Source organism: Macaca thibetana, chromosome 14 (genome assembly GCF_024542745.1).
Source record: "Macaca thibetana thibetana isolate TM-01 chromosome 14, ASM2454274v1, whole genome shotgun sequence".
In the NCBI taxonomy this organism is placed as follows: domain Eukaryota; kingdom Metazoa; phylum Chordata; class Mammalia; order Primates; family Cercopithecidae; genus Macaca; species Macaca thibetana.
Genome location: NC_065591.1, coordinates 63,451,554 through 63,477,911, shown reverse-complemented (window position 1 = coordinate 63,477,911; position 26,358 = coordinate 63,451,554). Strand labels below are relative to the sequence as shown.

General features: G+C 40.5%; 1 protein-coding gene across 3 annotated transcripts in view; it reads right to left on the bottom strand.

Annotated features, from left to right (window-relative positions):
• RNF121 (ring finger protein 121) overlaps positions 1-26,358 on the bottom strand; it is a 231,211-nt gene that overhangs the window by 19,673 nt on the left and 185,180 nt on the right. For 2 of the 3 annotated variants that reach the window (XM_050756319.1, XM_050756318.1), the window contains exons 2-3: positions 20,316-20,353; positions 16,710-16,851 (exon numbers count right to left, since the gene is read on the bottom strand). In XM_050756319.1, coding sequence (XP_050612276.1) covers positions 16,710-16,851; positions 20,316-20,347 — 174 coding nt within the window. In that variant the 5' untranslated portion in view covers positions 20,348-20,353. The remainder of the gene's footprint in view (positions 1-16,709; positions 16,852-20,315; positions 20,354-26,358) is intronic. The other variant, XM_050756320.1, reaches the window with a different exon arrangement.

Here is a 26,358-nt window from a genome sequence, read left to right as displayed (position 1 = left end):
CAAGGCAGAGAGGCTGAGTGAACAGAATATTCTACCATGCGATAAAAGGGGAAGTTACCTGGTTTCTTTGTTTTGTTTAAAATTTCTACTGTAAGCTGGGCATGGTGGCTCACTCCTGTAATTCCAGCACTTTGTGGGGCTGAGGCAGACGGATCGCTTGAGCCCAGGAGGTCGAGACCAGCCTGGGCAACATGGCGCAACCCTGCCTCTTAAAAAATAAATAAATAAATAAATAAATAAATAAAAATTTTTTTTTCAGTTTCTACTTTAGTATTTATCGGCATTTTGCTTGGTAAATAAGTTTAAACTTCATTAAGGAAGGCATATAAATGGCAATAAACAGCTAAAAGTTATGCAGAACAATTGCAGGGCCTCCGGTGCCATCTCATGGCAACACTTATGGAGACACACTTGGTTCACTAATTTGCTCAAACACTTGTGCCTGATGCTATGGAAAGCATGAAAGCCTTGGCCCTCCAGGACTTGGCTGATGGGATATAAACACATGAATTAGGTGGCCAGTACAAAGCATCAAGTACTGACATGTGAATTCAGAGGAAAGATGAGGCAGGAGCTGTCAGGAAAACATCCTGGAAGAGGCAGAGTTCTGAATGATTCTAAAGGAGGCTTGGGTCTGGCCAGGTGGAAGGAGTAACACAAAAGTCATTCATCCTTCTTTCCCTGAATGTGCAAATACAAAGCTGAAGACTAGCCTGAAACTAACTCATTGATTTACTGAGGGACAAGAATAGCAATATCCTGCTTATTCCTCCACAAGGCTAAAATAGTTGAGATGACGATGTCAGATGCTAACAGTAAGAGCTACTTCACATTTAAATGGATTGCCTCTTAACTGAGATCTGGAACCATGAGTAGAAGGTGTGTTGGTAGAGATGGAATCAACACTACCTGACAATTATTTCTAATAAGAAAACCTGCAGATCCCTTTCATCTCAGAGAAATCAGAATTCATGAAAACAGATCATATCTTTCCCTGTGCATCAGGTGCCTTTCCAGTCTGCAGATGCTTGGCACTTTTGACTTTCAGGATTCTCATCTTACCACCTCTACGTCTCCTCATGTTGTAAGCTAGAGATCACCCTCCCACCCTATCTGGCTGAAAAGCAATATTGTGGATGAAATGAAACTATAAGCCCAAGTAGTAGAATAAAGGTAGAGACCCACAGCTAATAGAACAATCAGCTTGAAAATATGCTGACAAATAGACTGCAGTCAACTGGAGGTAGGATTCTGGGACATGCTCCATGGCTCTGCTCAATATTTTCATAAATGCTTTGGAAGAAAACACAACCTCCAAACTGTGGACAGCACAAAGCTTGTGGGGAGAGAAAGGGAGGCAGAGAACATGGAAAATAGAAGAAATAAGATCAAAATGAATAAAGTTTATATTTAGGGTTCTTTTAGCCCTAACATTCCATGAGCTAATAAGCTGAAATGAAGACTCAAAACCACAAGATGAAACCTAACTACCAAAGTATAGGACAGGGAAGGAATGGCTTAACAGTAGCTCACATGAAACAGGCTTAGGGGTTTCAGTTAACCACAAATTGCCAGGGAATATATGCCAACAGGGCTGCTGCCAACATAGCCAAGACAACCCTGCTTAACTAAGAAAATACTCAGAATGGGCCAGGCGCCGTGGCTCATGCCTGTAATTCCAGCACTTTGGGAGGCCAAGGCGGGCAGATCACGAGGTCAAGAGATCGAGATCATCCTGGCCAATCAACATGATGAAACCCTGTCTCTACTAAAAATACAAAAATTAGCTGGGCGTGGTGGTACACGCCTGTAGTTCTAGCTACTTGGGGGGCTCAGGCAGGAGAATTGTTTGAACTCGGGAGGCAGAGGTTGCGGTGAGCCGAGACCGTGCCACTGCACTCCAGCCTGGGCAACAGAGTGAGACTTCATCTCAAAAAAAAAAAAAAAAAAAAAAAAAAAGAATATACCCAGAATGGAGGAGGCAGCAGGTCTACTGTTCTCTGCTCTGTTAAAGTATCCCTGGGACCCTGGGATCAGGGCTTGGGGCCACACCATACAAAGAACACTAACAAATAAGCATGGTCGTAAGACAGCAGGCCGTAAGAGAGCAGCTAGGATTGTAATAAAGGGTCTGGAAACCAAATCACATAAGGAACAGCTGAAGACACCAGGATATTAAGCCTGGAGAAGACTACAGGAAGGCTTCAGATAAATGATAGCTGAAGAGTCATCCAGAGGCCCAATAAACAGACATATTCAGTGTAGTTTCTATGACCTGGTGAGACACTACACGTTACTGGACACTCTACAAGGCAGAACACGGTTGGAGTTGTTTCCCTCCTATCGCACCTACACATAGTCATCCTTACCACATAAGTAAGGCCATTCCAATACGAATATATTTGCTAGACAGCTCTTTCCTGATGCTGACCTGAAAAATCTGCCTTTGTGTCACTTCTGTCTCTGGGTCCAACTCATCTTTCAGAGGAGCACAAAGTAAATTTACTCCATGTTTCTTTTGAGAACTCATTCTAATACCTAGAACTTTGTCTTCTTTCCCATCTCTTCCACTTCAAGCAAATGAGTCAGTCAAGCAGTCACTTAATAAACATCTACTGAGCACTTACTGGACGCCATGCTAATGACTGGGGAATTCAGAGATGAAAACCAAAATCTCCTGAAGAATACAAGTCTACTGAGGAGAAACATATAACCACAATTAAGTGCTTTAATGGAGTAAGGGCTGGTGACCAAGAAAGTATAGAGAGGCACTCCACTCAAAGTGGAGAAACCTCCCAAGGAAGGCTGCCTGAAAGAAGAATCCTTTGATCTCCGTCCTGATGGCCAAACAGGTCCAGATAGAAAAAGGCATCATGATGAGTGTTCCAGGATGAGGGGGCATGGTATACTTGAGAAAAGACAGCTAGTATTTGAGGAAGGGGTGAGAAATGAGCCTAAAGAGGTAGATGAGACTCAAAGGAGGCCGATAAAGATACCACAGCTACAAGTTTTCATTATATTCTGAAGATAGTAGTTTTTATTTCTCATATAAAGTGAATTACAGCCCCTTACCATCTTAGTCAGAATTCTCTAATTCCACATTCTAGTAATCCTCTTAATATCTTGGTCTAAGAAAAATCTACAGTACTTTAAAGATTTCCAGGTAGGAGATTTTGCCACTCACCGGTTCCAGGAGGGAAAGCAGTTCAGGAGGTAGAGATCTAAAGATATACTGTATTTGGTAGCAGACAGAGATGATGAAAGCTTCTCCCTAGAGAACTTCAAAAATAGGATGGATACTTTTCCAGGCATAAACTTATCCCTTCCCCTAACATCCCTGAGGGAGCTAAAGAGTAATGTTAGACTGACTAGATGATGAAAACTGAGCTATGCAGAAGCCAAAAGGCAAGTCTGGTTTGGGCTAGGTTTCCAATCCAGATCTTCTGTCTCTTAAGCTGCCTACCAATCATCATTCACTGAGTTTGTGGAGAAATCTGGAGAGGCTAGGTAGGCAAGATGATGAAGAGACTTAAGAGGAGGTTGAGAAAGTACCTGAGATCCAAGGAAAGGACTTAGGCAACAGGCGTTAAATAAGGAAACTCAAGAGGGTTAAAAACTTCTGACTATGGCAGAAATTGATAAAAATTTCCTGAAGCCTTTAAGAGGAACCTACAGAAAGAGCACTTAACCAAGAATCAGATTTTGGTTTTAGGTCCAACTCTCCAATTTAATGGTCATGTGTTCCCAGCAATCACTTCAGGATTCTGTACCTTGGTTTATTAATCTGAAAACTGGAGATAAATACCTACCCTGACTACCTTGCAGAGCTGTTATGAGGTTCCAAGAGAGAGTAAATGAGAAGAATGCAAGTCTGCTGAGGAGAAAGAACCAACCACAATTCAGTATAAGTGCTATAACAGAGTAGGTGGAGTATTTTTTAAATCATCAACAAATCTGAACTATAAGCAATCTAAAGTATTAGTATTGCTAGAATTGAAAAGAACAGTATCTAAAATTTAGATACAGTATCATCTCTTACTCCAAACAACAGGGCTTTTTTTTTTTATATTTTTACAAATTTTTTGTTTTAAATTTTACATTTGTTCTTCTTTTAACCTTATTTATTTGGCCTCTTCTTTGTAAGTAGGGCTTTTGTTTTTTGGGTTTTTTTTTTTTTTTTTTTGGTTTGCTTTTTGTTTTCTGAGACGGAGTTTCACTCTTGTCGCCCAGGGTGGAGTGCAGTGACATGAACTTGGCTCACTGCAACCTCTGCCACCCGGGTTCAGGCAATTCTCCTGCCTCAGCCTCCCCAGTAGCTGGGATTACAGGCACCTGCCACCACGCCTGGCTAATTTTTGTATTATTAGTAGAGACAGGGTTTTACCATGTTGGCCAGGCTGGTCTCAAACTCCTGACCTGAGGTGATCTGCCTGCCTCAGCCTCCCAAAGTGCTAGGATTACAGGTGTAAGCCACTGAGCCCAGACTGTTTTTTGTTTTTGAGACAGGGTCTCACTCTGTTGCCCAGGACGGAGTGCAGTGGCACAATCACAGTCCACTGTGACAATCACAGCCTCAACCTCCCAGGCTCAAGTGATCCTCCCATCTCAGCCTCCAAAGTAGCTAGGACTACAGGCCTACGCTACCACACCCAGCTAATTTTTTTTTTAAAGATTGGGTCTTACTACGTTGCCCAAGCTGGTCTCAAACTCCTGCCATCAACCTATCCTTCCACTCCAGTCTCCCAAAATGCTGGAATTACAGGCATGAGCTACTATGCCCAGCCTACATTTCTTTTTTATTTTGAGACCCAGTTTCGCTCTTGTTGCCCAGGCTGGCATGCAAAGGCGCAGTCTCGGCTCACCGCAACTTCCGCCTTCTGGGTTCAAGTGATTCTCCTGCCTCAGCCTCCTGAGTAGCTGGGATTACAGGCATGCACCACCACACCTGGCTAATATTGTATTTTTAGTAGAGACAAGGTTTCTCCATGTTGGTCAGGCTGGTCTCCAACTCCCGACCTCACTTGATCCGCCCACTCGGCCTCCCAAAGTGCTGGGATTATAGGCATGAGCCACCGCACCCAGCCGCCCAGCCTACATTTCTCTTAATGTGAAGGTTGGACTTGAGCTTCTAAGTTATGGACAGAACTTAATACTTCTCAGTGGACTGGAATACCTGCTCATCATCAGTCTCATAGCTGGCAATATCCATGTTGCTCTAGGTTCTAGAGCCTATGACAGTGTTTCTCATCAGGGGTGATTTTGTTTCCCAGGGGACATTTGGCAATGTCTGGAGACATCTGGTTGTTACAAGTGGACAAGGGTGTCAGTAGCATCTAGTGAATAGAGGGTAGGGATGCTATTAAACATTCTATAATATACAGGACAGCCCCCGAGAAAACAAAGAGTTATCTGGCCCAAAATGCCAATAGTTCCTCTGTTGAGAAACCTTGGTCTAGGAGAACAGAGCTAGTGTTTTTCCATTCAGTGGTCATGGATGCCCACTAAAAGGATGCACCACCAACCTGCACTAGTGAAGAACAAAAAGTTTCATTCAGTTTGAAAGAAACAGAGCCTTATCAATTAATTCCATCATTTCTTGGCATGCCATAAGAGGCATTTTTTTTGAAAGCTCTAATGGCTAATTTCAAACAGTTCATGTTTCTACTACTCAACAACAATCCCAGTGCCTCTCCTTTACACAACATTCTCTGGGGAGTCTTCCTGATTCTTTCATTACTATTTCTCACCCCACAGACATTCTAATGTGCTTCACATGTATATTTTTATTTGTACCTGTTTATACAAACTGTTTATTGCTTTCTCTGCTTATATTTTTATTAATTGGCATTGTGTTATACATCTTTCTGTTTCTTACTTTTTCCTCTCAGTACTATGCTTTTAAGGTCCTCCCAAGTTCCTATAGGTACTTAATGTATTGCTTTTAACTGTAAAACAATTTCATGATATGCATCCGTCACATTTTACCTATTTACTCCCTCAGAGACAGATATCCAGATTGCCTCCAACTCCCCAATGTTCAGCCATAATTAACACTTCAGTGAACACCCTCTTCCATGTCCCCTTAGGATGTGTCACAGGGTGCGTACATTCACTCTGACTCAGCAATGCCATGCTGCTATCCACAATGCCTGTACCAGTCTTCATACCCACAAAAAAGTACAAAAAAGCTCCTATAGCCTCTGATCCTTGCCAACACTTGGCACTATTCAGCTTTCTAGTTTTTGCCAACCTAAAAATAGATGAAAAGCGATATCTCATATTTTTATGTGCATTTCTCTAATTACTAATGACTCTGAACATCTCTTTTCATGCTTGATGGCCTTTTGGGTTTCCTCTCCTGTAAATATGTTCATATCCCTGGCCTGTTTTTCTGTTGGAGTTGCTGTCTTTTGTTGATTTGTAGGAGTTTCTCTGGATAGATATTAATCTACTGTCAGTTTTAATCATTATTCATCTCTTCTCCATTCAGTTATCAGTTAACTCTGCCTAGCATATCTTTAACAGAACAGAAATCCTTAATTTATAAAATCAAATTTATCAAATCTTTCTTACTTGCTTACATTTTTATTTTAGAAAATGTATTTATTTATTTATTTTGAGACAGGGTTTCATCTGTTACCCACACTGTAGTGAACTGCCATGATCTCAGTTCACTGCAACCTCAAACTCTTGGGCTCAAGTGATCCTTCCACCTCAGCCTCCTGAGTAGCTGGGACTACAGGCATGCACCACCACACCTGGCTACGTTTTGTATTTTTTGTAGAGATAGGGTTTGGCCATGTTGCCCAAGCTGGTCTTGAACCTCTGGGCTCAAGTGATCTGCCCACCTCAGCCTCACAAAGTGCTAGGATTACAGGCATGAGTTACCACACCCAGTCTGCTTACATTTAAAAATTAGTTTCATAACTTTACCTTTCATAATTAGGTCTTCATGTTGAGTCCCCTTTGTATTCAGTATTATGTACAAACCTAGTTTTAATTTTTCTCCTTGTGGTGAGCCAGTTTTCTCAACTAATCTACTTAACAATGAATACCTTCTTACTGATTGGTGGTTACATCTTTATTGTAAATTAAATTCCCATCTATCTCTCTGAGATCTGCATTCTGTCCCACTGGTCTGTTTGTCTATTCTTATAGCGTATCTTAAGGTAAGGTAAGTCCCTGTCTTGGTAGTTGCTTTCTTTCTTGCTTTATTTTTGAACTTTAGGTAGAGAAAAAAATAAATTATTCAAATTATTTGGTTAATAAACATTCTCATCATTAGACCATGCATGGACCACTTTAATTTTTTAAAGTTATTATTATTTTGTCTTTTTTTAAATGACAGAGTCTCACTCTGTCACCCACACTGGAGTACAGTGACGTGATCATAGTTTACTAAAGCCTTAAACTCCTGGGCTCAAGCAATCTTCCCGCCTCAGCCTCCCAAATAGTTGGCATTACAGGTGCAAACCACCACACTCAGCTAAGTTTTTAATTTTTAGAAGAAACAGGGTCTCCCTGCATTGCCCAGGCTGGTCTGGAACTCCTGGGATCAAGTGATCCTTCTACCTTAGTCTCCCAAAGTGCTGGGATTAGAGGTGTAAGCCACTGTGTCAACCAAAACTACTTTTGTGGTTTCAAAAACCAAAAAATTTTCCATTTTATCCATCTTTGAGTATACAGTTCAATAGTGGTATGTATTACTGTCTGTTACTATTCTGTAACAGATCTCCAGAACTTTTTTGTCTTGCAAAATGGAAACTCTATAGCCCCTAATTCCCCCCACCCCCTAGCCATCATTCTACTTTGTTTCTATGAATTTGACTACTTTAGATATCTCATATAAGTGGAATCATATTGGTCTCTTTGTGACTGGCTTATTTCACTTAGTATGTCTTCAAGGTTCATCCATCCTGTACCACATGACATAATTTCTTTACTTTTTACATGAATTATTTAATAACATGATAAATACTGAACCCACAAATGAACCTCAGATGTAAAACATCTAAAATTACTTATATCTAGCTATGTGCTCTTCTCTATCCTATCCTGCAATCTCTCTTCTATACAAGGTTACCATTATCTGGAATCTTGATTGTATTCCCTTGCTTTTGTAAAATACGGTTTTGTCTTGGCACGGTGGCTTATGCCAGTAATCCCAATACTTTGAGAGGTCAAGGTGGGAGGATTGCTTGAGGCCAGGAGTTGGAGACCAGTCTTGTCAACACAGGAAGACCCCCATCTCTAGAAAAAAAATTTTTTTATTTAGCCAGGCATGGGTGGTGCACAACTGTGGTCCCAATTACTTGGGAGGCTAAGGTGGGAGGATCAACAGAGCCTAGGAGGTTGAGGCTGCAGTGAGCTGTGATCATGCCGCCACACTCCAGACTGGGTGACAGAGAAAGACCCTGTCTCAAAATAAAGTAAAATATGGTTTTATCACACATATACATAATTTTAAAACATACCATTTATGCATAACACAAACTTAGCCAAAAAAAAGAAAACATACCACTTAAGTTTCCATTATTTTTACCTTTCTATAAAAAGTGTCAACTTATAAGTGGTCTTCTAAGGCTTATCTTTTGTACTCAATATTATACCACTAAGCTTCATCCTTACCATTATTTGTAGCTATAGTTATTTATATTTTGTTTTTATAAGTATGTCATAAGTATTATTTTATGTTATATTTCATTATGTGAATATATCACAACTTACCCATTCACCTTTACGTATTGTCATTTTCAAGTTTTTGCTACTGCAAATAGTGTTGCTATGAAAAATCGTAAGAGGGGCCGGGCACGGTGGCTCACATCTGTAATCCCAGCACTTTGGGAGGCCGAGGCAGGTGGATCACCTGAGGTCAGGAGTTCGAGACCAGCCTGACCAACACGGTGAAACCCTGTTTCTACTAAAAAATACAAAAAGTAGCTGGGCATGGTGGCGGGCGCCTGTAATCCCAGCTACTCGGGAGACTGAAGGAGGAGAATCGCTTGAACCCAGTAGGTAGAGGTTGCAGTGAGCTGAGATCGTGCCACTGCACTCCAGCCTGGGCAACAGAGCAAGAGTCTGACTCAAAAAAAAAAGAAAGAAAACAGAAAAATCCTAGGAGGGTGTACCAAAATCTCCTGGCATATATCTAGGAATTAAACTCCCAGATCATAGGGAGTTTAATTTAAAAACAGTTTGAAACTGTTTTTCAAAGTGGTTTCTCCACAAAAGAAACAATTTAACTGAGCACAGCCCCAGCATGGGAATAGAAAGGATCAACGAATATCTACTGACTGAACAAATAAATAGACAGTACACAATAAATACTAGCTAGTGTTATTAATTATGTCTACATAATTACATAGGTGGTAATGTCCCAACTATACTTATGCTCTGCTTCTCCTCCCTAGAACTGACCTTTAACCTACTGCAGATTTGAGAATGAGAGGTCCACAAGAATTGTAAAATTGGTGGCTATGGCTATTACCTAAAATATGCCTAGGCAGGCAGAAGAACTTTGTAAGAACCAAGATAGAAAATCAGGAATAGCAAGATGGGCCATCCAAACAGAATAGCAAAAGATAGAGTACTTAGCCAACAAAATCATTCATAAATTGGGCCAGGGGCAGTGGCTCACACCTGTAATCCCAGCACTCTGCAAGGCCGAGGCAGGTGGATCACTTGGGTGGATCACTTGAAGTCCAGAGTTCGAGATCAGCCTGGCCAACATGGTGAAACCCTTTCTCTACTAAAATACAAAGAGTTAGCTGGGCATGGTGACAGGAGCCTGTAATCCCAGCTACTTGGGAGGCTGAGGCAGGAGAATTGCTCAAACCCGAGAGGCGGAGACTGCAGTGAGTGGACAGCACGCCACTGCACTCCAGCCTGGGCAACAGAAAAAGACTTCGTCTTTTAAAAAAAAAAAAAAAAAAAAGATCATTCATAAATCTAGTCTATAAAAATTTCTCTACCAATTCTACAAATAAAATCAAATGACCAACTGAGGAAAGATATCCGTAGCAAATATGTCAAAAGGCTTATTCCTGACATACAAAGAACTCTTACAAATCAGTAAGAAACATTCCAAAGGAAACCTGAGCAAAGGAAAGAAAATGTACCAAATATACCACATGGCTCAAGCTGTGAATAATACAGCTTATGAATAATGCTTACATATAGTACTTAATAATGTAAACAATTAATATTTATTTAAAAATTGGGAGGAGGAAATGTTTGTAGTATGTGAGGGGTATAGGTATAGCAGTATAAGATAATTATTACCGCCAGGCGCGGTGGCTCATGCCTGTAATCCCAGCACTTTGGGAGGCCGAGGTGGGCAGATCACAAGGTCAGGAGATCGAGACCATCCTGCCCAACATGGTGAAATCCTGTCTTTACTAAAAATGCAAAAAGTAGCTGGGTGTGGTGGCACGAGCCTGTAGTCCCAGTTACTCAGGAGGCTAAGGCAAGAATCGCTTGAACCCAGAAGGCAGAGACTGCAGGGAGCCGAGACCATGCCATTGCACTCCAACCTGGGTGACACAGCGAGACTTTGTCTCAAAAAAAAAAAAAAAAAAAAACAACAACAACAACAAAAAAAAACATATAATTATTACCTTCCAAAGTAGGAAGTCAATATATAATATTTAAAAGTAGAAAATTATACATCAGTATAAACATGTTATTTAAAAAACACAAATATTTTATTTAAATATAATAAAGTAGAAATTTATACATCAGTAAAAACATGCTATTTAAAAAACACAAGGCCAACTGTGGTGGCTCATGCTATAATGCCTACACTTTGGGAAGCTAAGGCAAGAGGATCACTTGAGGCCAGGAATTCAAGACCTGCCTGGGCAATACAGCAGGACCTAACTCTACAAAAAATGTAAAAATATATATATTAGTCAAGCATGGTGATGTGTACCTGTAGTCCTAGCTACTTGGGAGGCTGAGGCAGGAGGACTGCCTGAGCCCAGGTGTTTGAGGCCGCATTGAGCTATGATGGAGCCACTGCCCTCCAGCCTAGGTGAAAGGCTGAGATCCTGTATCTTAAAAACAAACAAAAAAAGTATCAGAAATGAACTAAAAAAGTTATTAATAAAAGTAGTTGTCACAGAAGAATCAGACACTGACAGAGTTGGACAGGGGACCGATGTGTTTTGCTTCTGAAGTCTTGTAGAACTATCTGACTTTTAGAACTATGGTACGTATTACTTTGATAAAAATGGAAATATCAGGCCAGGCGCGGTGGCTCATGCTTGTAATCCCAGCACTTTGGGAAGCCAAGGTGGGCGGATCACCTGAGGTCAGGAGTTTGAGACCAGCCTGACCAACATGGAGAAACCCCGTATCTACTAAAAATACAAAATTAGCTGGGCATGGTGGCCCATGCCTGTAATCCCAGCTACTCGGGATGCTGAGGCAGGAGAATTGCTTGAACCTGGGAGGCGGAGGTTGCGGTGAGCTGAGATTGCGCCATTGCACTCCAGCCTGGGCAACAAGAGGGAAACTCTATCTCAAAAAAAGAAAAAAAAAAAAAAAAGGAAGTATCAAATATAGTCAATGATATGAACAAATAATTGAAATAAATCAAATAACCACTAAGCATGAAAACATGCTCAACCTCACTAATTCTTAGAGAAATACTTAATAAATCAGATATTTTCACTTTATCACATTGACAAAGATTAAAAATACTACTCTCTACACCTTCTTTAACATTGGGTAGGCCGGGCGCGGTGGCTCAAGCCTGTAATCCCAGCACTTTGGGAGGCCGAGACGGGTGGATCACGAGGTCAGGAGATCGAGACCATCCTGGCTAACACAGTGAAACCCCGTCTCTACTAAAAAATACAAAAAAAACTAGCCGGGCGAGGTGGCGGGCGCCTGTAGTCCCAGCTACTCGGGAGGCTGAGGCAGGAGAATGGCCTGAACCCGGGAGGCGGAGCTTGCAGTGAGCTGAGATCCGGCCACTGCACTCCAGCAAGGGGGACAGAGTGAGACTCCGTCTCAAAAAAAAAAAAAAAAAAAAAACATTGGGTAACAGCTCTGTTAAATCTGTGTTGATGGACTGTAAACTATAACAGCTGTAACTTTTTTGGAGGGCAATTTGGCAAGTTCCATTAATAATTAAAACACATACATTTTTTGACCAGGCAATTTCATTTCTAGGAGTGTATTCTATAAAATTGCTTGCACAGGTAAGCAGGTAATTTATGTATAAGAAGCTTACTAAATTGTTGCTTGTAACTGTGATAAACTGTTAATTACCAAGTCAATCGATAAAGGTAAGTTAAATTTTATTTTAGATCTATTTTCCAAAATACTATGCAGGCCGGGCGTGGTGGCTCACTCCTGTAATCCCAGCACTTTGGGAGGCCGAGGGGGTGGATCACTTGAGCCCAGGAGCTCCTGACCAGCCTGGGCAACATAGTAAAACCCGTCTCTACAAAAAATACAAAAATGAGCTGGGTGTGGTGGCTCACACCTGTAGTTCCAACTACTTAAAAGGCTGAAGTAGGAGGATCCCTTGAGCCCAGGAGGCAGACGTTGCAGTGAGCCAAGATCACACCACTGTACTCCAGCCTGGGCAACAGAGACCCGGTCTCAAAAAAAAAAACAAAATTACTATGCAGTCATTAGTTTAAGAGGATGATATACACACCAATATGGATAGATATTTGCGAGAGTATTAGGTGGAAAATGCTGCAGAACTTAATGGATGTCATAAACATCTAAAAATTTATAAACATACACTTGCAGATTTTTTCTATCTATAACAAATTGATTAACAGTGGTTCCCTCTGGACACTTTTGATTTCTATGTCACATACTGTTATATTATTCAAATTTTTGATAACAAATATACATAACTTTTGCAGAATAAAAACCTCATCCTGTCTCTAGGCAGGTCTGCTTCATCCTCTAACAAGAAGACAGGCCTTCACCTCTTATGGGTAATTCAATTTGATACAGATTTCAGAGCTAACTGGGAGGACTTCAAGATGTCCAGTCAACCATTCCATAAAAAATCACAAACATCCCCTCCACAACATTCCTGACAGGAGGTTGCTAACTCCTACTAAAACACAGCTTATAATAGGAAGACCAGGCACGGTGGCTCACGCCTGTAATCCCAACACTTTGGGAGGCCAAGGCAGATGGATTGCTTGAGTTCAGGAGAGCGAGACCAGCCTGGGCAACCTGGCGAAACCCTCTCTCCACCAAAAATACAAAAATTTAGCCTGGTGGTGTGGCACGCACCTGTAGCCCCAGTTACTTGGAAAGCTGAGGTGAGAGGATCACCTGAGCCTGAGGAAGTCGAGGCTACAGTGAGCCAAAATCGCCAAACTGCACTACTGCATTCCAGGATGGGCAATCAGAATAAGACCTTGTCTCAGGAAAAAACAAGGTATCCAACTGGAAAGGAAGAAGTGAAACTATCTCTACTTTCAGATGACCAATTTTACATATAAAAAATCCTTAAAAAATACTTTAAAAACTATTAGAGCTAATAAATTCAGCAAAGTTGGAAGATTAACAGAAAACGATCAGTTGAAGTTCTATATATTAGCAATGAATAATTCGAAAAGGAAATTTTAAAAAATTCCATTAACAATGGCATCAAAAAAATAAAATACTTAGGAATCTAAGTTTAACAAAGGAGGTGCAAGACTTGTACACTGAAAATTACAAAACATTGATGAAAGAGATTAAAGACCCAAATAAATGAAAAGATACCCTGTGTTCATGTACTGGAAGATTAATATTGTTAAGATGGAAACATTTCCCCAAACAATCTAGAGAAATCAATCCAATCCTTATCAAAATTCCAACTGCTTTTGTTTGTAAAATGGAAACGTTGATATTAAAATTAATAAGGAATTGCAAGGGACTCAGAATAGCTGAAATAATCTTGAAAAAGAAGAACAAAGTTGAGGAACATACTTTCCAATTTCAGAACTTACTACAATGCTACAGTAATCATAACAATGTGGTACCTGCAAAAGAACAGACATATAGATCAACGGAATAAAACTGAGAGTACAAAAATAAACCAACATAATCTTTGATCAGTTGATTTTTGACAAGAGTGCCATGACCATCCAATGGAAAAAGAAGTCTCTTCAATAAATGATGCTGGGACAACTGGCTATCCATATGCAAAAGAACGAACTTAGATCCTTATCTCACACCATTTACAAAAACTCAAAATGGACCAAAAATCCAAACGTAAGAGCTAAGACTATAAAACTCTTTTTTTTTTTTTGCAGTCCGGGAGGTGAAAGAGTCTTGCTCTGTCATCAGGCTAGAGTGCAGTAGTGTGATCTTGGCTCACTGCAACCTCTGACTCCCTGGTTCAAGCCTCAGCCTTCCGAGTAGCTGGGATTAGAGGCATGTGCCACCATGCCCAGCTATTTTTGTATTTTTATTAGAGACGGGGTTTCACCATGTTGGCCAGGCTGGTCTCAAACTCCTGACCTTGTGATCCGCCCACCTCGGCATCCCAAAGTGCTGGAATTACAGGCGTGAGCCACCGCACCTGGCCAAGACTATAAAACTCTTCAAAGAAAACATAGGGGTAAATCTCTACGACCTTGGATTTGGCAATGGATTCTCAGATATGACACTAAAAGCACAAGCAATAAAAGAAAAAAATAGATATACTGGACTTCATCAAAATTTAAAACTGTTTATGCATCAAAGGACACTACCAGTAAAGTGACAAGACAACCGATAAAATGTGAGGAAATATTTGAAAATCATATATCTGATAATGGTCTATTATCCAGATTATATAAAATACTCTAACAACCCAACAAAAAGACAAAAAATTCAACCAAAAATTGGGCAAAGACTTAAACGAACATTTCTCTAAGGAAAATACACAAATGACCAATAAGCATATGAAAAGATGCCCAACATCATTAGTCATTAGGGAAATACAAATCAACACCACAATGACATCCACATCCACTAAAGTAGCTATAATAAATAACATTTTTTTTAAAAAATGGAGTGAAAGAAGTCTTGATGAGAATGTGGAGGAATGAAAAACCCAATCCACTTTAGGTTAGAATGGAAAATTGTACAGCTTCTGTGGAAAACAGTTCAGCAGTTCCTCAAAACATTAAACACAGAGTTATCACATGACTCAGCAATTCCACTCCTAGGTAGATTTCTTTTCTTATTTTCTAAAGATATGAGTTTAAGTTTCTCAGTATAAGATGTGCTATCATGTTAGCATATCCTCTCACCAATAAAATTTAGCATTATGTTTACAGGATGTGGCAGTAATGAGAAAACTGCACATTCCCAGTACAACAGGCCTCATTAAGTCACAGACACGTTTCCTGTTAAGAATTAACTAGTGAATAACACATCAATGGTTTTCTAACAGTGCTATGATGAGTCCTAGAGATTTCAGAGGGGGAAGCAGGTGTGTTAGGGTTACTCAACCCTCATAGCAAGCAGAGCAGCCTCTTAACTGTTTTCCAGATTGAGTTTTTCCTTAAGATAATGTTTAAAGAAAGGATCCCACACTTAAGGAAAAAGTTCTTATTGAAAATTACTGCAGTGCATATATGCATACTCACTTTCTTCAGAATAGGTTGTAAAAATATTTGCAGATTAGCCAAAATTATATAATTTAAAATATTTCTACATATAAGCCCAGAAATGCCAAGGGCGCTTTCACTCATTTATGAGTTTACTGCACCCCCTGGCTCAAGCAATTCTCCCACCTCAGCCTCCCCAATAGGTGAGATTATAGGTGTGTGCCACCACTCCTGGCTTGTGTCTTTCCACCTAAAGTGAATTTACTATAGACAGCATATCGATAAATGAGGGGATTTTTAAAACCAATCTGCCAATCTCTGTCTTCTAATGGAAGAATTTAATCCATTTATATTTAAAGTGATTACTGATAAGGAAGAATTAACTTCTGTCATTTTGCTATTTGTTTTCTGTATGTCATTCCCCCCACCCCCATTTCATCCATTACTGTTTTTTCTTTTTCTCTCTTTTTTTTTTTTGGGACAAGGTCTTGCTCTGTCTCCCAGGCTGAAGTGCAATGGCACGATCACAACTCACTGCAGCCTTGACCTCCCAGGCTCAAGGAATCTTGCCACCTCTCAGCTTCCCCAGTAGCTGAGACCACAGGCGCAGGCCACCACGCTCGGCTAATTTCTGTATTTTTTGTAGATACAGGGTTTTGGCATGTTGCCCAGGCTAGTCTTGAACTCCTGAGCTGAAGCCATCTGCTCACCTCAGTCTCCCAAAGTACTAGGATTACAAACATGAGCCATCACACCAGGCCCTTTTTAAAAAAAATTTAGATTAGTGTAATCTAGATCCTGTAAGATTCATGAGAGGCTTAGTTTTCCCAGTCAAGTGATCTTTGCTCTCTCCAATTGAATAGTTTCTGATGATTATCTCCTTCATGAATCTGTCCCACAATGTTTCGAAGGGAAGACCTGTCTTTTCTGCCTATGAACGTAGTCTTATGTTCTATCCTTTTCACCCTCTGAATCACCTGACCCTTAGACACACACACTCCCCAATACACTATTCATCATTCATACATAAAGTTCATTGTTATTGTCTTTCTCTACCTCCATGTGGCCTGGGTTAGGCTGGGCCCTAGAATACTTAGGAAGGGTCTCTTGATGACTGACAAAGAAGTAAGAAGGAAAGTGGCTTACATTGTAGGAGCGTGGGTGCCTCTGTTTCCACTGCACCAGGAGCAGCTGGGCCACCACCAAGGTAGCGATGAGGATGAGGACCATTTCAGCATGCATAGCTTCGTGGCCACGGTGCTTGGCATGCATGCGTGCATGCTCGACCCTGAAAGCCAAACACATGGGGTGAATCAAGTCAGGGATGCCGTAGTGATAAAGGGACAGTGCTTTCCAGGGATATCCCACCAGTACAAAGCTCAGAACACTATTCCCTGCTTCATAGCCACAGGGTACCACACAAATTAGGGGCTAGGACACACACCCTAACAGACAGGCATGTGGAGATAAAATACAGGCTCTACGGACCCCAGCAACCAAGCCTAGATATTGGAATTAGAGCTAAGTGGTCTGCTGCCTGCCCCCATGGCAGAAACAGCTGACATCTTTCCCATAACATGAAGGAAGTCCCAGGAGAAACCCGCATCATTGCCTATTTCAAGCCTATTTCAACCTGACACTGGAACGAGAAAGTAACCCAAAGAGGTTATAGCCATAAAGTCTCATACTCTCAGTCACTGATATTTATGACAGCAGTAAAGGAGTAACACTGCAAAGGTATGCTGATTCCAGGATTAAAGTCTTGCTTTATTCATTCTATCCTCTCTGTCAGGGTCAGAAATCCTTAAGACTAGTTAAAGCCTAAAAAATCTGGACTGCTTCACCTTTATACTAATCCAACAGTGACTTTACCATCAGTATCCACAGGTAAACAGCCTCCTCAAAGGTTCAAGGAAGTTTAGTAATTGGAGAGTACAGCTGGAAACATTTTATTAATCTAAAGCTGGCATTCTCTGGTCTTAAAAGACTGGCAGCAAGTGATTCCCTCGGCCAACACTGGCTAAAAACTTGCTCTAAGAACAGTCACTACTACCACTCTGGGTCATAGTCATCCAAAGGAGAGGGATGAGGAAGGAATTAGAGGCCGGGTGCGGTGGCTCACACCTGTAATCCCAGCACTTTGAGAGGCTGAGGCCGGAGGATCACTTGAGGTCAGGAGTTCGCGATGATCCTGGCCAACATGGCAAAACCCCGTCTCTACCAAAAATACAAAAATTAGCCGGGTGTGGTGGTGCATGCCTGTGATCCCAGCTACTCAGGAGGCTGAGGCAAGAGAATTGCTTGAACCTGGGAGGTGGAGGTTGCAGTCAGCCGAGATTGCAACACTGCACTCCACCCTAGGCGACAGAATGAGACTCCGTCTCAAAAAAAAAAAAAAAAAAAAGGAATAGAAGAGAAGAATTAGAGAGAAAATCAAATACATCAGATAGTGTGGGAAAATTTAAATAAATAATAAAATCAAATACAAATGTAACTGGAGTCATAAGCTTTTATACAATTCCCATTACACCAGGATATTTAGGAGGGAGGAAAACGACAACATAAATGGTATCTTCATGGAAGTTCCATGGGCAGTGAAACATTAACAGCAAAAATAACCTGGAAGGATGAATTATAGATAAACAATAAAGCAAATATAACAAAAAGTTAAGTGTAGAACCCAGGTAGTTAAGTATAAAGGTGTTCACTGTACAAGTCTTTCAACTTTTCTACGTATTTAAAGTTTTTCGTAACAAAATGTAAGGGGGGAAAACTTGGTGGGCAGAGTGGGAAAAAAAAAGCCAGTCGGTAAGCCTCAGCACCTAAGGGTTCATCTGATATAAAACTTTACCCTGGGTGGGAGAATCTGACAGAAAGATAATAGGATTCGGAGTTGGAAACTTAGATTCACACCCACCTATATGGCCATGGCCAATTAACCTCATATCTGTACATCACAATTTCTTCATCTGTCAAAAGGAGTCCATATTTTTTCTGCCTGCCTCAAGAGTTGCTGTGAGAGTAGGCTAAGAGGTTAGAGTACACTTAAAAACACCTAAGGGCTATGAGGAGTTATAAAGATAGCAAGAGATAAGTTTCTTGTTCTCAGACAACATATACGTGAAAGGATATGCACAAAATGAAGTCAAAGAATGATCTAGAAAAGACCAGAGAAGTCATCCAGTTCAAGTCCCCACCCAATGCAAAAATCATTTTTGCAATCTTTGCTTGAATACTTCCACTGGCTGGGAACACATGCCTTTTAAGGTAATCTATTTTAGAACCAGCAGTGTCTGGCACATTGTAGGTACATATATATATATTCTTTTTTTTTGAGAGAGAGTCTCGCTCTGTCATCCAGGCTGGACGAACTGCAGCCTCGAACTGCTGGGTTCAAGGGATCCTTCTACCTTGGCCTCCCAAAGTGCTGGGATTACAGGTGGGAGCTACCACACCTGGGCAGGTACTAATATTTGCTTATAAATGAATAAAATCCCAATGCTTTAGGGACAGAAAGCTCATTACCTCTCAATATACCTTGAGTATTAAAGACATTTCTGACAATGAGACAAAAAAAAATCTATCTTCTTATAGCTTCAGTCCATTAGACCTAATCCCATACTCCATAACAACAAAGGGCATATGGGCTCTTCTTTCCCAATGCTACCCCTTCAAAGATTTATCATGATGTTATTTAAACAAAACAAAACTATCCTTATCCTACCACTATTTTCCTGTGCCCTTTGAGGCTAACAGTTCTAGATCTTTTAATCACTATTCCTATCACATGATATGAAGACTGTTAATCCGGGTTGTCTTCTACACATGATCCAGTTAAAGATCTTTTTAATAACATGCCATGCTTAGAACAAAATAGTTTTGACCTCAGCAGAGCAGACCACAGTGGCACTGCCACCTCTCTTACAGCAGATAGCATATTTCTACAAACATCTTCTAAATTATTCAGAATATTTTGGTAGCTGAGGTACACAACTGGTGCATACTGAGCTTAAAATCACCTAAAATCACACTGGGTTTGTCATGTGAACAGGTATTTTTGCCATTCTATGTTAAATCTAAATAAAATCAATAGGTTTTTTCTATTACATTCTACGGTTGATATCACCTCACTGGTTAGTCACCTTGTGAAGTTCACGTGGCAGGCACTCTGAAACCCTTTTACTGATGAGAAATCATTATAAGATATATGTTGACTCATTCTATTTACAAAACAAGTTAGTTGCAGAGTTGAGAACAGAAGATACATCTCCCATTTTCTTAACCAGAGCTCCCCATCCTGTATCATGGATAATGATGATGATGTTAATGATAATCATCTTCGAAGCAGTTAACACTTACTGGAAGCTTACCACATGCCAGGCACTCTTCTAAGAATTTCACATATATTAATCCTCACAACTCTATGAGGTATAGATATTGTTATGATCCTCATTTTACAAATGGGGCAAAGTAAGGTTGTGAGAAGTAAAGTAACTTGCTCAAAAATCACATAGCTAGTAAATTGTAGAAATGGTATTGAAACCCAGATAGATGATTTGGTCCAATCATCTACTTACACATTCAAGACTAAGAGAGCAACCCAGGTACTTAGAGAGATCCCAAAAGTCCAGTCCTACAGGTCATGAGCCACTGCCTCCTACTGACAGAAAAGCAAAATGGGTAGACGTATCACTCAATTAGCTGGGTTAACCTGCACTTCCTAGACTGCAAGGCCCGAACCGCCACACTTACCTCCATTGCTCCTCTGGAGAGAGATCTGACATATCAACCTGTGGAAAGACACCACCAGAAAAATCCGTTACTGTCTTAAAACTGTGCCTGCCAATATAAGGTGCTCACACATTTATCAGTATCTTCAAGGAATTAGAGAAGCTTCAAGTCTTAGTATCTCTATGAAGCCTTACCAACCATTCTATTTCACACTGATCTCTCCCTTCTTTAACCACCTAGTTTGGCTCATGTCTATGACTGAATGTGTTGCACGTCTGTGCTAGGCAATAAGGGCAGAAGAAGACAAGAATCCCTAACTCCAAAGATGCTCACAGCCTAGTGAGAAAGAGAGACATAAACAGAAAACTTATCTATTACATAATAAAGACTAGCTATAGAATAAAGAGGTGCCTTGCCTTTTAATCTTTTAACCCAAACTGGGGTGTTTTAGACTAGGGAAGGCTTTATGGAGGAGATGTGGATTATCCAGAAGAAATAAGAGAAATATGTTCTAGGCAAAAGGGCTAACATAGACAGGAAGGAATAAAATTGCATAGTACACAAGCAATTGAGTGCAGCTAGAGCAAAAAGTATCAATCAGGATTAGTGGGAGACAGAGTTAAATATAACACCCTATGACTCTAAATGGCCCTATGGTAGCCACTAGGCTACACTGGACCCGGGCAAACTGAACTTAGTTCTTGCCCTGCTGCTATCAACTAATAATATCACTAGCCATCCAACCTCAAAGTTCTGGTTCTATTTGGTAGTCTTATCTTTTCAGAGTTTGTTTTTCAACCGTGGCACTACTGATATTTTGGGGTGGTTCATTCTCTGTTGAGGAAGGTGTCCTGTACATCACCATAGCATCCCCCTAGTTGAAAACCACCGCTCTAGAGTAATACTATATTCTTTGAGTTTAGGGCTCAAGTCTTCTACCTCCTTGCAGTCATACACAAGCATACCCAAGTACTCAGTACATAAGTCACTCAATGCCTTCTTATACTGAATTGAGCTGAAAATGTTCTTTGATCTGGTCTACAGAAGAGAGACAAGGCCTTAGAAATACTCAAATCAATCAACAACCATTCCTTTAGTACTTAAGATGTTCAAGGTCCTCTTACCCACTGTTCTGATAACTTCAGAAAAGTACCGTAAGTTGAACATTTGAAATAATAACACAGGTAGAACTCCATTCTACTACTGAGTCAAATAAGCACATATTTACCAGGCATCCTTTATGTATGTGTACTGGAAATGCCCATCACACTATTGAAGGCAGGCTTTCCAGCTTCTACATCTCCCACCTTAGTCAAAAAATAAATTTACCAGGACTTTGCCTAACCAATCTGGGTAATGAAGTCAACATCCCTCCTTCCTTTTCCTATCCACACTGCCTCGCAGAATTTATTCAGGTGCCCTGACTCAGGTCTTCATCTCCCAGAAGAATAGAGGTCAGATACTATGAGAGGACACATAGGAGGTACCTGAGCAGGCAATTGTGAATCACACTTCTAAATAACAATCCACGCACAGGTTTCAAGCTACATGTCAAAACTCTTTTCTTCTTCTTCTCCAACTTGGACCTGCATCTTACCAAGCCTGTCTATTCATTGTCCCAAGACATGTGGGACCCATTTCTGTCTCTGGGCCTTTGCATACCCTTCCCACTGCTTATAATGCCCTTCCCTATTTTTCATTGTTGTTGTTGTTGTTGGTTATCCACATCCTAGTTATCCTTTAAGAACCCAGCTCCAACTGCAACTTTCCTGATTCCCTAGCCTAGGGAATTTGGTCCTCCGCCTTTCTCCAGCATGGATATTTCTCTTTTTTACTCAAAGTGTGGCCCATGGACTGGCAGTACCAGTATCATCTGGGTGCTTGATAGAAACATAACATCTCAGGTACCACTCCAGACCCACTGAATCACAATCTGTCTTTTAATAAGAACTCCAGGTGATCAATATGTACATTAAATTTGAGAAGTACTGTTCTATGTTAGTCATTCAGTCTCATGTTGTCTTAGACATCCTTTCTAAGTGGTCTAACTGCTTGTCTCTAGCACCAGGATAGGGCAAGCAAGAGACCTGAGGCTCAAAATTTAAGGAAGCACACACTCTCAGGTACCCATCCTGCACTTGCATGACCTTAAGAATGAATGGCTCTCTAAAGTTTATACCCCAGCACCTTGTTTCCCTCACCCTCGTCCTGGCCCTGTATATGTTTATTTGCTTCCATCCCATGAACCTATTAGTTCCCTCAGAGCCAAAACACACTTTATACTGATTTATGTCTTTCAAGGAGAATAGCACAGAGCTGAGCATATATTAAGCACTCAATGAGTACTTGTGGAATTGAAGAAAATTCTCTTTATTAAGGGAAGCAAGTATGCTGACAAACCAGCACCTCACCTGCAGATGCTTAAATTGTATAGAGTAAACAAACACTTGAAAAACAACTTACAAGCATCTGGGAAAGGAGTATTCATCTGACACTAGGGAAATCATGTTAAAAACTATGTAACAAAACAAAGCAACTACCTGTTCAAGGAAGCAAATCCAATGAGGGGGAAACTAGGAAAATCTGGAATACTGGGCCAGGCATGAAGGTGCCTCTCTTTGACATAATGGACCAAGCATGCTACTATCTATGGCTTAGTTTCTCCATCTAGAAAATAGAGAAATAAGACTTCTGACTTCATTATAGAGCTGTGAATAAAGTTATTTAAGGTGATCAAGTGATTTCACTGCCTTTCCTCCTGGGAAAGTGGACATATTTTAAAACTACTAGAAGAGGATAGAGATAATTGAATGTTGGTGAAGCAGAGGACAGCAATGCTGTCAGAGCCTCAGGGAAAGCAGCTCAGAAGGGCAAGCCCTAAGGCTGAGACTAGACTTGAGGCTTAGAGGATCATTAGCACTTCATGGAGTACTATAAATGTTAAGAGTAAGACATGATCTGGCTTTAATATTTGCCTCCTGACCAAAAAAGGTTATTTAAGTTACATCCAAACCAGTCTTCTGGCTCAAGTAAAAAAAATAAGGGAAGGTATAAACTATGGCTATAATTAACCTGTACCATCTGGAAAGACATCTTTACTTGCTCTCTCATTAAGGAGTTTATTCATTTGGGACCAAGCACTAACCCAGTCTGAAGGCACCTTGTCCAAAGCTCAGGTGGCTAATTAGGTAAGGCTCTCAAGGTAAGGGTACTTACTGATTCATGAGCCCTTATCTAACTCCTAAGACCTACAGCTTCTTAATGCTAGCCAATCACTCCCAACTAGGATCTCACAAGGTCCCCGGTCATGCCCAGATTTGAAAGACGTTAAACCGAAAATAAATGCTAGGCAGAGAGCAAGAGAAAATTTTGCAAAGATGGAAAATGATGAGAAGTTGACTGCTACATTTTTTTTAGGTGAAAAAGACTCAGCGATTCACTAATGTATGCCCACAAACAGGTCTCCTGTCCCCCCAAAATATCATAAACTCTATGATCTCTGCATCTGTAGGCAGGCTGCTCATTTTGTTCCTTAAGGTCCTTTCTTTAACCAAACCACATTCTGCCTTACTGCAAAACTCTGGCCAAATCCTTCTGGTCTCTAGAAGGCTCTTTAGACGGACCACATTTATTGAAGAAACATCTTCTACTGCCTTGCTAAGTGTGGTCTACAGCCTAGCACCAAGAGTATCCTGAGAGCTTGTTAAGAAACAGAAAATCGCAGACTCCATCTCAGACCTCCTGAGTCAGAATCTGAATTTTAATAAAATACTGAAGTAATTCATATGTACATTAAAGTTTGAGAAGCACTGCTACTACATCCCAGCACTCACATTCAAAAATTGCATCTACAGCCATATGCACCTGTACACTTGACTCTTAATATTTAACAAATTTACAGAGATCTAACTCACATACCATAAAATTCATCCATTTAAAGTGTGCTACTCTGAGGTTGGGCATGGTGGCTTATGCCTGTAATCCCAGCACTTTGGGAGTCTGAGGCAGAGGATCTCTTGAGGCCAGGAATTTGAGACCAGCCCGGGCAACACAGCGAGAACCCATCTCCACAAAAAATAAATAAATAAATTAGCCAGGCGTGGTGGCATGTGCCTGTAGTCCCAGCTACTTGGGAGGCTAAGGCAGGAGGATTGCTTAAGCCCAGGAGTTTGAGGCTGCAGTGAGCCCTGATCACAGCAATGCACTCCAGTCTGGGTGACAGCGCAAGACCCTATCTCTAAAAAAATAAATAAAATGTACTATTCTGTACAAAATCTCAGACAAGAGGAATATTTTTTTTCTTTGAGTTCTATTGTACAGCATGGGTAATACTGTTCATAACAGAATATTGTACATTTCAAAATTGCTGAGAGTTAATTTTTAAGTGTAGTCACCACAAAAAATGTTAAGTATTTGAGATGATCGATATGTTACTAGCTTTATTTAATTATTCCACATTGTATTTATAATTTTTTTTTTTTTTTTTTTTTTTCCGAGACAAGAGTCTCGCTCTATTGACCCAGCTAGAGTGCAGCGGCGCAATCTCAGCTTACTGCAACCTCTGCCTTCCAGGCTCAAGTGATTCTCTCGCCTCAGCCTCCTGAGTAGCTGGGATTACAGGTATATGCCACCACACCCAGCTAATTTTTGTATTTTTAGTAGAGACAGGGTTTCACCATGTTGGCCAGGCTGGTCTTAAACTTCTGACCTCAAGTGATCTGCCCACCTCAGCCTCCCAAAGTGCTGGGATTACAGGCGTGAGCCACCGAGCCTGGCCATGTATTTATAAATTATAACATCACTACTCTGTATTCCACAAACTTACACAAATATATGAATTGTCAATTTAAAATTTTTTAAAATTCAGTATACCATTCAGAGATTTTTAGTATATTCACAAAGTTGTGCCACTATCACCACTATCTAAGTTGAGAACATTTTTGTCACCTCAAAATAAAATCATGAGCCAGTTAGCAGTCACTCCCTTCTCCCTGCAGCCCAAGGCAACCACTAATTTACTTTCTGTCTCTATCTATAGATTTGCCTATTTAATTGAATTTATATGAATTGCCTAGACAATTCATATAAATGGGATCATAAACATATGGTGTTTTGTGACTGGCTTCTTTTCACTTTGCATAATTCTTTCAAGGTTCATCCACTTTGTAGCATGTACTGTAGTTCATTCCTTTGTATTGCCACAGAATATTCCATTGTATAAACATCACATTATTTATCCATTCATCAGCTGATGAATGTTGGCATCGTTTCTACTTTTTTGCTATTATAAATAATGCTACTATGAACATCCATCTTTAAATTTCTGTGTGAATATATGTTTGCATTTCTCTTGAGTGTATACCTAGAAGTAGAATTGCTGGATTATATGGTAAGTCTCTGCTTAACCTTTTAAGCAACTAGCAAACTGTTTTCTACAGCAGCTGTACCATTTTATAGTCCCACCAGCAGTGTGTGAGGGTTCCAATTTCTCCATATCCTTCCCAGTACTTATAATCTCTTTCTGATTAAAGCATCCAGGGAGTATGAAATGGTATCTCAATGTGGTTTTGATTTTCCATTTCCCTGATAGCTAAATGATGTTGAACTTATTTTCATGTGCTCTTTGGCCATTTGTGTATCTTCTTTGGAGAAAAAGTCTATTCATAGCCTTTATCCATGTTTTTTTTTTTTTTTTTTTTTTTTTTTTTAAAAAGAGACAGGGTCTTACTATGGTGCCCAGCCTGGAGTAAAGTGGCTATTCACAGGCATGATCATTGTACACTAGAGCCTCAGATCCCTGGGCTCAAGCAATTCTCCCACCCCAGCCTCCGATGCAGCTGGGACTACAGAGGACTACTGTCTGCAGGGGCCTGGGTTGTATCTCACTCCCACTTTTCACCCCAAAAAATTGGTTCAGGGCAACAAACTACCCTTCTCAGTGAAGAAAAAAACAATGTACATCCTAACCTGGCACAGGTCTTTACTTGCTGTATGTCAATGGATAGGGTACCCCTCTCTACACCTCAGTTTCCTCATTTATAAAATGAGAGAGTTGGCTTAGATG